The sequence below is a fragment of the Stegodyphus dumicola genome, chromosome 7 (genome assembly GCF_044657685.1).
Source record: "Stegodyphus dumicola isolate Sdum_Otavi_A_Nest chromosome 7, ASM4465768v1".
Classification (NCBI taxonomy): Eukaryota; Metazoa; Arthropoda; class Arachnida; order Araneae; family Eresidae; genus Stegodyphus; species Stegodyphus dumicola.
The window spans coordinates 158,851,773-158,864,739 of record NC_140774.1 but is presented as its reverse complement, the minus strand read 5'-3'; the positions used below and the strand labels follow the sequence as shown (position 1 = coordinate 158,864,739).

General features: G+C 31.8%; 1 protein-coding gene across 1 annotated transcript in view; it reads right to left on the bottom strand.

The window, feature by feature from the left end:
* LOC118195401 (MOB kinase activator-like 3) overlaps positions 1-12,967 on the bottom strand; it is a 56,489-nt gene that overhangs the window by 17,448 nt on the left and 26,074 nt on the right. The window contains exons 5-6 of the mRNA XM_035366704.2: positions 12,641-12,756; positions 3,371-3,457 (exon numbers count right to left, since the gene is read on the bottom strand). Coding sequence (XP_035222595.1) covers positions 3,371-3,457; positions 12,641-12,756 — 203 coding nt within the window. The remainder of the gene's footprint in view (positions 1-3,370; positions 3,458-12,640; positions 12,757-12,967) is intronic.

Here is a 12,967-nt window from a genome sequence, read left to right as displayed (position 1 = left end):
CGGTTTTCGGAGAATAAATAACTAAATAAAGGAAAATGCCCCTTTGCTTCCTCTGATTTTTACCGTCATGCACCCATGTGGCATACTTATCAATGAGCAGGACACGTCGCATTCCGTGTGATATCCCTGCCATACTCGTATTGATTAATAAAGAGATTTACCAATCTGGGGTGTTTTTCATTCTAATTTTGAACAGACTGCGTTAAATTTCCGGAACAGAATCTTTCTTTGCTTGGGTTGGTAGACCACAAAACATTAAGTCCTATTCAATCCAGGTTGGAAAGTGACCAAAAAAAAAAAAAGTGCTTTGCTGCGAACTATAATGGATTAAATATTCAAGATTTTTAAGAGAAAGGAGAGAACCCCCAACTTCCGTATTGTATAATGCATTGGGGGGGGGGAGAAGAAGACATTATTTTGACGATTTGATTATTTTCACTTTATGTATGCCATTCCGAATATTATTTATTCCTTAGAAAACTAATCTGTGTTACTCATTTTTGAAGTTTATCTATACTTCAGCAGTTACTGCAAATATATTATTATAAATATTCATACATATACTCATAATATAAGCATACCGATCATAATAAACGCGAATATGAACTGACCACACGGAACGAGAATGTAAATTATTAAAATCTTGATAGAAATTCAAACGTGTGTAGTATTGGGTGGTAGCAAAAGAATACGGAATGTATCAAAATTTTCTACTGATTTCACAATTCTTTGACCAATAGAACAATGTGCACCTGCCTGTACTCGCGCACCAAAGGTTATGCTAATGTAGAGAAAGGGGATGAAAAGCTATTTCTGGGAGTATGATTTACCTACGTTCCACATATAAGGAAGAAAGTTGTTTGTTTAGTTGTTCCACATATAAGGAAGAAAGTTGTTTGTTTAGTTTCCGGCTTTGGTACTGGGAAAAATGTGCGTTCTGCCGTTTAAAAAAAAAAAAACAAACTAAAAACAAAAAAATAAGCACTAAAAACAAAACAAATAATAATAAATGTTTTAGAGAAAAAGTAAGCACCTATAAGCTTTTATATTTTATTTTCAAATATAAGGACTTATAAGCACTTGTAAGGACTGCTACAAACCCTGATTAATCACTGTCATGCAGTTGTCTAATTAAGATAGATTTTTTAAAAAATTAAATTATATCAAAGATGCCATTAAGATCATTAGTCACTAGCATGCAGCTATGTAATAAATTTAGATAGATTTTAAAAGCAAAAATTTATACAAATTCTGAAAATAAAAATAAGCATTTTCTGATTCATGGCGTTGCAGACTAAAGAGACACTGCTTAAAAAAGTGTTATTCATTGCAGATTGATGTAAAAACTACTTAAAAAATTTCATCACATGTAAATTTATATTGTCTATGAAAAATGCAAAAGGAAAAAAAAAAGTATGCTGTAATAACAGTGACAACAGGTGATGTCATAATATTTAAGTTTTATTTTTATTTTCAATATTATGTAGCTTAATTATATATAATTCAGAATATAATAATAATCAAATATTATGTTCTTTTTGTTTTGAATGCTGATTTAATAGATGAAACTAAATGAACTTATTTTCAGTAGTCTGCTTGAAAATACAGTAAAATTGCTATTAGTATTTTTGTTAATTCTAATACAGGTTTTTTTCTCTCTGTTTTTTTAACTGCCTTTGCATAAACTGTGATAATAAGTTTACTGTAGATGTTTTCCCTAGAGCCCTTCCAGTAAATCGGCAGTTGGTTGTACATTGAAACACATCACTGTCAATCACAGCACTGGCTGCTAAAGGCCTGCAGCTTGCTCACTGATGTATAACATTATTTATAGATTAATGATAAGTGAAAATAATGATTACACCATGATTATCTAAACATTGTTTATTCTGTAGTATTGTTCTATATTGCTGTTACAGTTACATATGAGACATTTCCCTTTTTTAACAGAAATAAAAATTTAAAAAAATCATACATACTCTTTTAAATAACATTTTTTTAACAGTCCTACCAGATCGATTTAATATAATCATGTCCATCTGCAAAATCTGATGATACAAGACCTCTCTCAGAATTTGGTGGCAGAACGCTTACTGTTACATGCAGGAAAATTTATAAGCACAACTATAATATCTTATAATTCTTAACGCGTTTCTGTTTTATAACTTTCTGTTCTATATATGTATGATCTTTAAAAAAAAATATCAATCTAGTAAATTTCTTTTTCTGGTCCATCATGCATATAATGTGGTCAGAATATGGTGCAAACAAAATGAATTGAGTAACTACTCTTGCCTTATGACAACTCCTGAAGCTGGTTATTTTGAAATTACAGTCTGGGTATTATTTTCCTTGAATGAAGTGAGTACCTTGATACTTCTGGAAACAGCTTTAAACACTACAGCTTACCTAAATATCATTGTCAATCATATACATTTGTTTACAGTTGCAATGTTGCCTGATATGTGGGTGGCCATTTTCAATAATACAATGTGCCTTATCACTGTACATGATGGACCTCAAATTGGTTTGAAGAGCATCATTTGGAGTTTGGCCAGCTCAGTCCTCTGATGCATGACTGATTTAAAACTGTTTGAAGAACACCATCTGGAATTCAAATTGCTTCTATGGCCAGCTTAGTCCTCTGATCTTAATCTCATTCAGCATTTGTAGGACAAAGTGGAAAGATTACTTCAAGGCTTAAGCGAATCTGAACAAAATTAGAATTGTGATTAAGTTAGCATGGGCTTGGAACAAAAAATCAATATCTTATTGAGTGTATGTCTAAAAGAATATCAGCTGTATTCAAAGCTATAGGTACACTAAGGTGTTATTAAGAAATGTCTCTAATAGTTTGGCTCCTCAATATACATATGGTATGTTATTTATCTGTGTATATGGCATTTTTAAAATTAGAATAAATGAATTCTATTTTGCCTCTTAATATTAGCTATCTAAGTACAAAATTCGTAACATTATTTTATCAAATTTCCTATTATTTAAATCAATGAAAACAATAAAAACATGCCAATAAGCTTATTTTTTCTTGGATACAAAGAATAAACTTTATAACTGAAGCTCAGATATATGAAGCCAAATAACTGGAATTCATGCCTAATAGTTATTTTAAACATTATTATATATCAATGTTTAAAATAACTATTAGGTCTTGAAATCAGATTAAATTAAAATTTCTTCGATAGGATATATATCTCAATAATTAAAAAAATTGATTAATATTTATGTTAATTATAAAAATAAATACATCACACTACAGTTCAAATAAGCAGTATAGAATATACAGTGGTTTTAAATAGAAATATACATTTTATGGTTTTTGTAATATTTGGACAAAAATGTAGAGTCATACCAGTGGCTCTAACTCCCTTTCGCTTATTAAATCAAAGTGTCTGATGAAATAATAAAACTGTTTGTAGCATGTATTAACATGAGCCTCCTACAAAGAAAAGGAAAAAAAATTACACATACAAAAAGTCAACAAATTTAACATATTTCACAAACTAAACCATTTGCTATTCACACAAACCACATTTTCAGACCTTTATGTGAACATAGTGTTGTTCATGAAATGTTGACCTCTGAAAACAGAAAAGCTGAGATTACTGTAAAAGCATTTTAAAATGCTATATCTCAATCCTATGGATGAAAAAGGTGATTATTTTTCAGAAAACTGAAAATGAAGATACAGATAATTCAAATATTGAATGAAATCCATATGATAGTGCAATAGCAGTGGCAAAAGTAAACTAATGAGCATTCAGTTTCAAAATATTTTCACTGATATAACAGACTTCAGGTTATATTCATTATTTAAAGATAAATAAAGAAATACAGTACTTTCTGATTATCCGCCCAACCCTGAAGAGTCCCCAACTGGTGGGAACTAATTTTTCGCCAGGATAAGACACGAAAGACAACAGCTATTTTAAAAAATGGCAGCACACTAAGAATTATATAAAACAGAAACCAATTAGCAAGATTAAAAATGCATTAAACATCCATAATAAATCTCTTACTTTTCTTTTGTATTATTTTTCCCCATGTACACAACAATCTGTTTTAGCTCAAAGAAGCATAAATTAATTATAGAAACTTGGCATTGCAGACAACCTGACACTATAACATACTATCATTCTCCTCACATATATCGCAATCTGTTGTTGCTTAAGAGAAATATTAAAGATTTACACAAATTCAGCATTGTGCACACTTTTGTTCTTCCCATGCATATAACAATTTATTTTTGTTTGAAAAAGTCTGAGAATCAGACAAATTTTAAACCATAAAATTTGATCATTTACGAAGTACAGGTTCATGGAATGTGATATCTTGCATTCTCTAACTGTTGGCCAAAACACCATATTTCTAAAGCAATGCCATTCTTTCTCTCACTAACTGCCAAACTCCACAGTCCCATTACAATTCTTTACAAGAGGAAAAAAAAATGTACTCAATACAACCAAAACAAACAACAATGACGACTGAATCTGAAGGCTGAAAACATCGCTCATTTGTTACGCATGGATGCATACCTGGGTTGCAACATAAATACATTATACCAATGGTTTATGGGTTGCCTGTTTGCCAACATAGTGCATTACCTGGTGAATTATTTTCACGGTTGGGTGAATAATCAGAAAGTACCAATAGTACAACAGTTTTACCCACAATAACTTATTTTTTAAATGTTTAGACAACATAACTTTTAATTACTGAGTATATAAGCCATTTACACTTTTTGCTAGATTTTTGGGGAAGAGATTTATATATCAACGGTACAACTCTAATATACGCCCTAATTTCACCAAATGTGGCGATATGTGTTCTGCGCTGGTTTTTGGCACGATTGCGTGTTCTATGGCAACCCTGTTGTTGTTGAAAAATCTTTCGCTGGAGCTCGTTGGTTCGCCTCTGTGTCTGAGAAGATGGGAGGGAAAGATAAAATGGTAGTTGTTGAATTGAAGTTCGGCAAAAGGAAATATGAATGTGGCTATCCTGTTGACGGGTAGTGGGTATTTGGAAGTGTGGAAAGAGGGTGTGGGAGATTATTTTTAATGGCAGTGCATGATAGAAGTAGGGATTTGTAATTTTATTTATTTGTGAACTATAGTATAAATTTTCTGGATAGTGTATCTGGCTGTGATGTAAATATGATAGTAATTACGTGGCGGCATGTTAAAGGCGGTATGAAATTTATATTTCTGCTATTCGAAAACGCATTAATTCATGGTAAGTGCATTTTATTTTATCCTTGTTCTTATTTTGTAGAATGTTATGTTCATTGGTTCTTTAGTATGAATTTCTGTCGTTATTGTTGTCTTTTTAAATTGTTTGAAATTTATTTTAGTTTATTTTTTTGTTTAGTGTCTAGACTGTATAATTCGTAGATGTTTTTTAAAGTTGAAACAGAACGCTATGTACATGGTATTATTTGAAATTTATTGTTGTTATGTTATTTTATTAAAGCGAGGAGTGCGTAGATCGTAGATTCCTTCCTTGCCTAAATTGTGCAATTCGTAGAATTTTTTTAAAGTTTAAACAGGATGCTGTGTACATGGTATTCTTTGAAATTTATTGTTGTTATGTTAATTTATTAAAGCGAGGTGTGCGTAGTTTGTAGATTCTTCGTTGCCTACATTGTGCAATTCGTAGATGTTTTTTTAAGTTAAAACATGTCGCTGTGTACATGGATTCTTGTCAAATATTTTTGGTTAGAAACTTTACGTTTTTGCTATCTAAATTTTTTGTTTTTGTTTCGGATTTTTAGCTAAATTGTGTGTTCAAAACGTAGTTTTTGCATGTGCGAAAACCGCGTTTTTGGAGACATTTTAGGCTAAAAGTTCAAAATGTAGACAAAAAATTTAGATAGTAATATGGCAGCGTAAAGTTTCTCGCCAAAAATATTTGGCGAGAAATTTGGCGACTTGAGGGCGCATATCAGAGTAGTTCCATATCAACTAATGAAGCAGAAAATATGGCATATGATAAAAAGCTTTGCCCATAATCATGTATTTTTCATTCAATTCAATAACTAAAGAATAAGCTATGAGTTTTTCAGTATCTAATTGCCATGGTTAGTAAAACAAAAGTGGAAATGCTTGCAAAACTGATTAAATTGGATAAAAATTTTATATGCATTAATATTGTTACGTTTTTCTTCTGAGACCAGTTGTTGCGTTATTTTCTTCCTTCACGTTCGAACGAGGTTCGTAGATTTGGAGTGAATAATGACGACACTTGATGAAGTATCGAAACACACTTTATTTAGCCAATATTAATCAGGACAGCTCCAAAATCACGTTTTACAGTTGTAGAAGAACTACTATACTATAAACAAGCTGACACAATCAGCGACAGAGCCTTCACACTATCAGGCTATAACGGTCGAGACAGCTTCACTGCAAAGCACCAGAGTACAGCTCCCGACTCTGCTTGGTTGTTCTCAGAACTCCACGTACTCTCTCGACTCTCCACGCTACAACTCACAATGCACTCGACGATATACAAGAGTATAGCTCTCGACTCAGCACAGTCCAAGACAAAACTCGACAATACACTAACACGCGATACACTAAAAGACTCTCTCGATGCACTCGACGACCAACTTGGCACTAGACTTTGAGACACTCGCTCAATGAATGACTATCAGCTCGCTAGACGAGGCACACACTCTAACTGACTGCGAACCAACAGGGTTTACATAGCTTTCAACTTGTGTTCGAGAACATTCTGGGCTAAACCGGTAAGAATTTGTTCCAGAAGATTCTCTATCCATCCATGGTGCAGTGCCAATTTCGTAGCCAAATGTCGCCAAATGTGGCAACCTTACCTTTCCTTGCTATTTTATGGCAACCCTAAACCTGCTTTGTGAGAAAGTTATTTCACCACCACGCCTTGACATTTCATAACAATATATATCTGCAATGTGAAAATTAGTTAGCAAAGTTTACCTTAATAGCTATTTTAGCATTGTTTCACAGTTTTTCAATTCTAAACATAATTACAAAATGCATCGAGTATTTTATACAATATACAGGGCTGTAGTAACTGGAATTTTTTTTATTAATGAAAATTTAAGGTATACTTAATCACAGAGTGTTGATTATAGTTATAACGCACTCAATCCTTCACCACCTTAAATATTAAAATTATGTGCACATGAGCAACAGAATATTTTCTAATGTGCCAAACCTCACTTTTTTCATGTTTTTTTTACATGCTTTTTGCTTTTATGTGTTACCGCTCTCACAGTAAGTTTTCCATTACAGTGACATTTCATTTAGTTTTTTAAATTCATTTTTGACCTATAAACATGTTAATCATATTTGGGTTGTTAATGACAGAAAAAAAACATTGCACTGTTCTTCCAAGTAAAGGAAACTACCACATACGACGATCATGAAATGAAACTACAGCAAACTGACATGTTAAAATTCAGTTAAATAATGCTTAGAAAGGAAGAAATCCATGACAGAAATTGGCTTCATGGAACCAAAATTTATTATTATTATTATTGGTACTTTTCCGTTTTGCCGGCGCAAGCGATAAAGTCGCCAATAATGGTACAACCGATGCCAAACGGAATATTCTCGCTAGTAACCTTTTACGCCTCATTTTCAAAACAAGTCGCAGCTTTTTCTTATCAGATTGATTGTTTCTTTCAATACTGGCATACATAGAATTTTTATCAGATAGTTCAGTTTTATGTTTAAGGCAATTTTCGGTAATTAAGTTAATTAGGATGCAATCACAGCCATTACCCGAAGCCGAAAATATAGAAAAGGTAAAGTCAAGGGATAAATTCATCAATTCTAATGAGAATGCATTAGCAAAGTAAAGCACTGCAGTTTTACATAATTTCTGAGTAAGCTATTCATATGAATTGAAATATTTTTTGCATTTAAACTTGTGTTCCAAATTAAGATTTAACTTGAAATTAATGTGGATAATTACTAAGAGCATTAGATTTTTGTAGAGTAGTTTACGTGAGATGAGATCGCTTGGGGTCACGTGATATGAACCGGCGAATCAGGATGTTGAACCATGAAAGCATAGTAAATTCTTAATGTCTTTTTACAAATTTGTTGTCTTTATTTATTTGCTTTTTATAAAATTTTAAGGAATATTAAAATGTTTATGCCTTCTTTTTTAAAAAGAATTCTTAGAACTAACATTTTTTAAATATTTTTTATGTGTATACTGTATGTTGTCGCCAATAAAGTCTGCTTGGCGAGATTTGCGCAGCCGAAATGGAAAAGTACCTTATTATTATTTGGACTGCATTGTATTTTATCTACGGATGGTCAAAAGCAATGGCATCAGTCTAGGAGTATGAAAAATAATTAAATATTTATGGTAATAAAATATTTGATTAGAATAACTTTATTAAAAAAAAGTTTGCTCAATCTGGGTAAGTAAGCTAATGATTAAATTGGAGGTCACAATAAAAATAAATGTCCAGAACAATCTTATCTAACCAGTGGATATTCACAAAACAGAAGAGAGCTCTGTGGTTGAAGTTCCTAGCACAAATAGCAATATACTTTTGCAAGTATATTATTTGAAGTTCTACAGTCAAAAGTCTTTAATCCAGACTCGTCGGGACTTCGGCGATTCCGGATTATAGATCATCAGTTTAAATCTGGTAAGATGGCATGCAGAAATTATAAAATTAAAAATATGAAACCGTAATTTATAAAATAATGAGCAATTATGATCTAAAGGATATCAAAATTTACAAAAAAAAAAGCTTAATATTTATTTGTTTACTTTATTAAACATTTCTTTCAACGCGCGCATGCGTACCTTACGCATAGCCGAAATTAGAAAATTGCAACCAGAAAACTATTTGATTTGTATTCGTGATATTTATAATGACGAGGAATTTGATTTAAATCATATTAAAGATGGAGTACATCGAGATTAAATACTACATTTAGTAAGGAATTATAAGCCGAATAAAATAAAAACATCTGCCCTGAAGATAACAGTAGTGCTGACAGATCAACTTCCAGTTCATTGTGCGCCGCGCCGCGACGTATCCCCCCCCCCCCGGCGCAGAGCAGCGTGAAATTGATAAACAGATTTTGGAACGGTTAGATAAACAAAGGATATACCTTTATCCATTTTTTGTTTGATGGACATCGAAACATACTTTCGTTTTCTAGATCCTTTGGGAGCTCCAGCATCGGAAATTCTATTTGACATAATCGAAAGTTCAAGTTTACTTTTATAAAATTGCTCTTACAGTCTGCAAAAAATAATAAGCCCGATCCAATTCGAAGATTAAGGAACAACGCAATCATAAACATTAACTAAAATAGATAATTAGATAATTATTAGCTTATACCGTCCGTTATACATTAAACGTGCACGCGAAAGCGTATTCTGTGCTTGCGCAGATGCATATGCGCAGTCGTAAATGTCTTACGCGCACGCGTGAAACGCCTATGAGCATGCGTCAACGCGGCGCATACGCAGAAAGATTTTAGCTTTGAGGTCCGGATTATGGGTGTCCGAATTAACGACTTTTGACTGTATTTCACTAAATTTAAGTGGCGGAAGCATAGGGGCTCAGCAAATTGTTTCAGAATTATTCTCGCGGCAGCTGTAGAATCAATAATGTTTTTATAATAAGCTATTATAATGTTTTTGATTGAAATGAATGACAGGAAATACACTAATTTGATTGAAATAATAATTTCATTATAAACATATATGAGGTTCATTGAAGAAATGCTTGAAACAGAAGAAGATTAAATACGCTTCTGTTTAAGTAATTAAAAAAGTTCCTTTTTTGTAATATAAACCAGCTTTAATGAGTGAATCATTCTGAAACATAGCTGTATAGACAGAACATATTTATATCATGATTAGATAAGATAAGAAAGCTTGGACAAGAACAAGCAAGTGGCACCATCTGTTGATGAAACTAGAATTAAAACATAATTTCTTTAAAAGCCAAAGGCAAAGATGGATTGGAATTAGGATTGTTAACTACAACAGAAAGATTTTTTTGAATGTGAAATGCCTCTAGAAAATCCAGTTCTCCTATGGAAGATGTTTTTTGAATAATTTTGGCAGCAGAAAAATTGAAAGTGTGATTTTCGGACCAACAATGTTGAGCAACAGAAGACTTCTGTGTTTCCTTTTTTCTAACACATGCCTCATGTTCCTTGACGCGAAATTTTAAGGCTCTCTTAGTTTGGCCAACGTAAATTAAAACCACACTGGCAAGGAATCCTATAAATACCCAAGGAATTCATATCTGGAATGGGGTCCTTGAGTATGGAACTCGGAATTTTATTGATGGGAGAATAAATGACCCAAAAGTTAAATTTCTGCAAAATATGTGCAACTTTACAGCTAATTGATGAAAAGAAGGAAATGACAACAGAATTTTTATAATCTCCTAAAATAAGAGTGGGGCTTTTAGTGTGTTGAGATGAGAATTTTTTAACTGCTTGATTAATAATGTTGGGTGAAAAGCCCCTGTCAATAGCTATTGCTTTTAAATAATTTGGTTCTTCATCAAGGGATAGTTTGGAGGAGCAAACTTGAAGAGCACGGAAAACATAGGAATAAAATGAAGCTAACTTTTGTTTAGTCGGATGACATGATTTAAAGTGTGGTGAAAGAAAATCTTCCACCACACTTCAAATCATTATTCTATAAAGTTCACAATTTGGGGCGAAAAGTCTGCAATAGAATTTAGGGTAAAGTGCAGAATCACCCACTGCTTGACGCGCTTTTAAGAATTGCACACACTCAGTATCCATGTACACATCGATCTATTTTCACTTAATCCCAGAATTGCACAAAAACGGCACTGCGCACGCCCTTGACTTTATCTATGTACACATCGACCTAATTTCACTTAAAAAGTAAAAGAAAATTGACAAAAATGCTATTGTTTTTACCCTTGTAAAAAGCGGCAAACAAATAAGTGGGTGATTCTGTACTTTACCGAGAATTTTTGCAAAGAAAAGGCATCATTCATTATAGAAAATTATGTTTGAACAACCAACAAGATGAAATTATGCTTTAGCAATAACTCGGTAGTGAAATAGCGATGCAGGCATCCATTCAGTCATGTTTAAGAATTTTTATATAAATTATAATAATGGTCTGAATAGTTACTCTTATGCTTCCTTCAGTCATCTTTAGCCTTTTTTATATAAATAATAATAATAAAAGAGTATTATATGAAATTAACCTTTCATCTAAATTAAAACATCAATCTTAGATAGTTATTTACTATTATACTTCCTTTCTTGCCTTAAGTTTGCCGCAATTATTTTTGGCAGCATTGGCATCAACAATAGTTTGGCGATTTTTTACGATCCTCAAAATCGAATAGTACCCAGAAAAGTTATGAAAAGGAAGTTGTGCTGCTGAAGATTTTTAACGATACATAGAGGAGCACAAAACGATGAAATGAGTCAATGCATTGACATTTTTGTCCTGATATTAAGAAGGTAAGGACTGTTGTAACACGCTGTAACAGGGAAATGAAACATTGTATTTCCCATAGCTCCAAATCCACATATTAGTTGCTGGACAAGCAACATATGACATCTGTAATGAGAATGAATTTCAAACACACCAAGAAGAACTGCTGAATTAGTGACATATATTGAATATGTCACATGCATTAATAATAAAAAATGGCATTTCTTTGTATTCATGTAGTACGCAATCTACTGCTTTATTTAGTTAGTTATTTCATTGATGGCATCATTGAAACATTTGTTTTAAATATAGAAATAAATACAAATACATAAATGAAAATTATTCCATTATTTTTTTAAATTCAACTAACTTTAAAGTTACTTATAAGGGGTGATAGCAATTTTGGCGAGATCCCTTAACTCGGCAAACATTACCAACATATTAAAATAAAACAATTTAAAACACAAAAATTATAATTAAAAATACAATTTCAATTAATGCAATAATGCAAAATTAAAAATACAAAAATGATACATTAAACATTATACATAGTGTATGATGCACTATTCTTTCCATTACAGCGATCTGTTTTCTCAAAACATGAAGGAATAGCATAAATTTGGCATTGCGCATATTAAACATTCTATGTATTGTATTATATGCATTATTGTTGTCCCCACATGTACACAGTGATCCTTTTTCACTTAAAAAACCCTACAGACCTGCACAAGTTTGGCATTGCACACATTAAGCATTATATAGTATGACACATTAACTGACTTTCTAATATCAGCTATCTCATTAATTTCAGTTTTCAGTTATAAAAAATAATATTGCCAAAATAAAATCATCACAAAACAACAAAATATACAGTTAATGGGATAAAGTCACTAACATGAAAATTGCCAAATTTGGTATGCTCTTTATTCTTCACTTCGCCAATTTAAATAAAGTAATAAATTCCAGTAGTTTCACAATTCAATATAACAGCTTCATAAAATAAAATACTCAATATCTTTTATAAAAATGACATTCAATGCAATAAAATGATGGCAAAAAGAAATGAAAAATAAATAAACGCAGTAAGTAGATCACATGCTACATGATTATCCATTTCTTCTAATACAAAAATGAATAAACAGATGAATTAGATAAAAATAAAACTTACTGCACCAATTGAGACAATTCTGTCAAAGTGATGTATATAAACATGGACAAAAACTCTAAATAGTCTTGTTAATATCTTCTTACAGGTTGGAATGAAATTTCGTGGGAAAGGAATATCTAAAAAAATAAAAAAGTATAACTATTAAAACAATACATAAAGATATATTTGAATAATTGTGGAAAAAACTTACATTATGAATACAACTACTTGTATATTAGACAATAATCACCAATACAACGCCAAAAATACAGCTTTAAAATCTTCCGGATTCTTCTAGAAAAGTAAGTTTTCTACTCTTTTTTTTATATACTTGTTAATGTTCTTTTT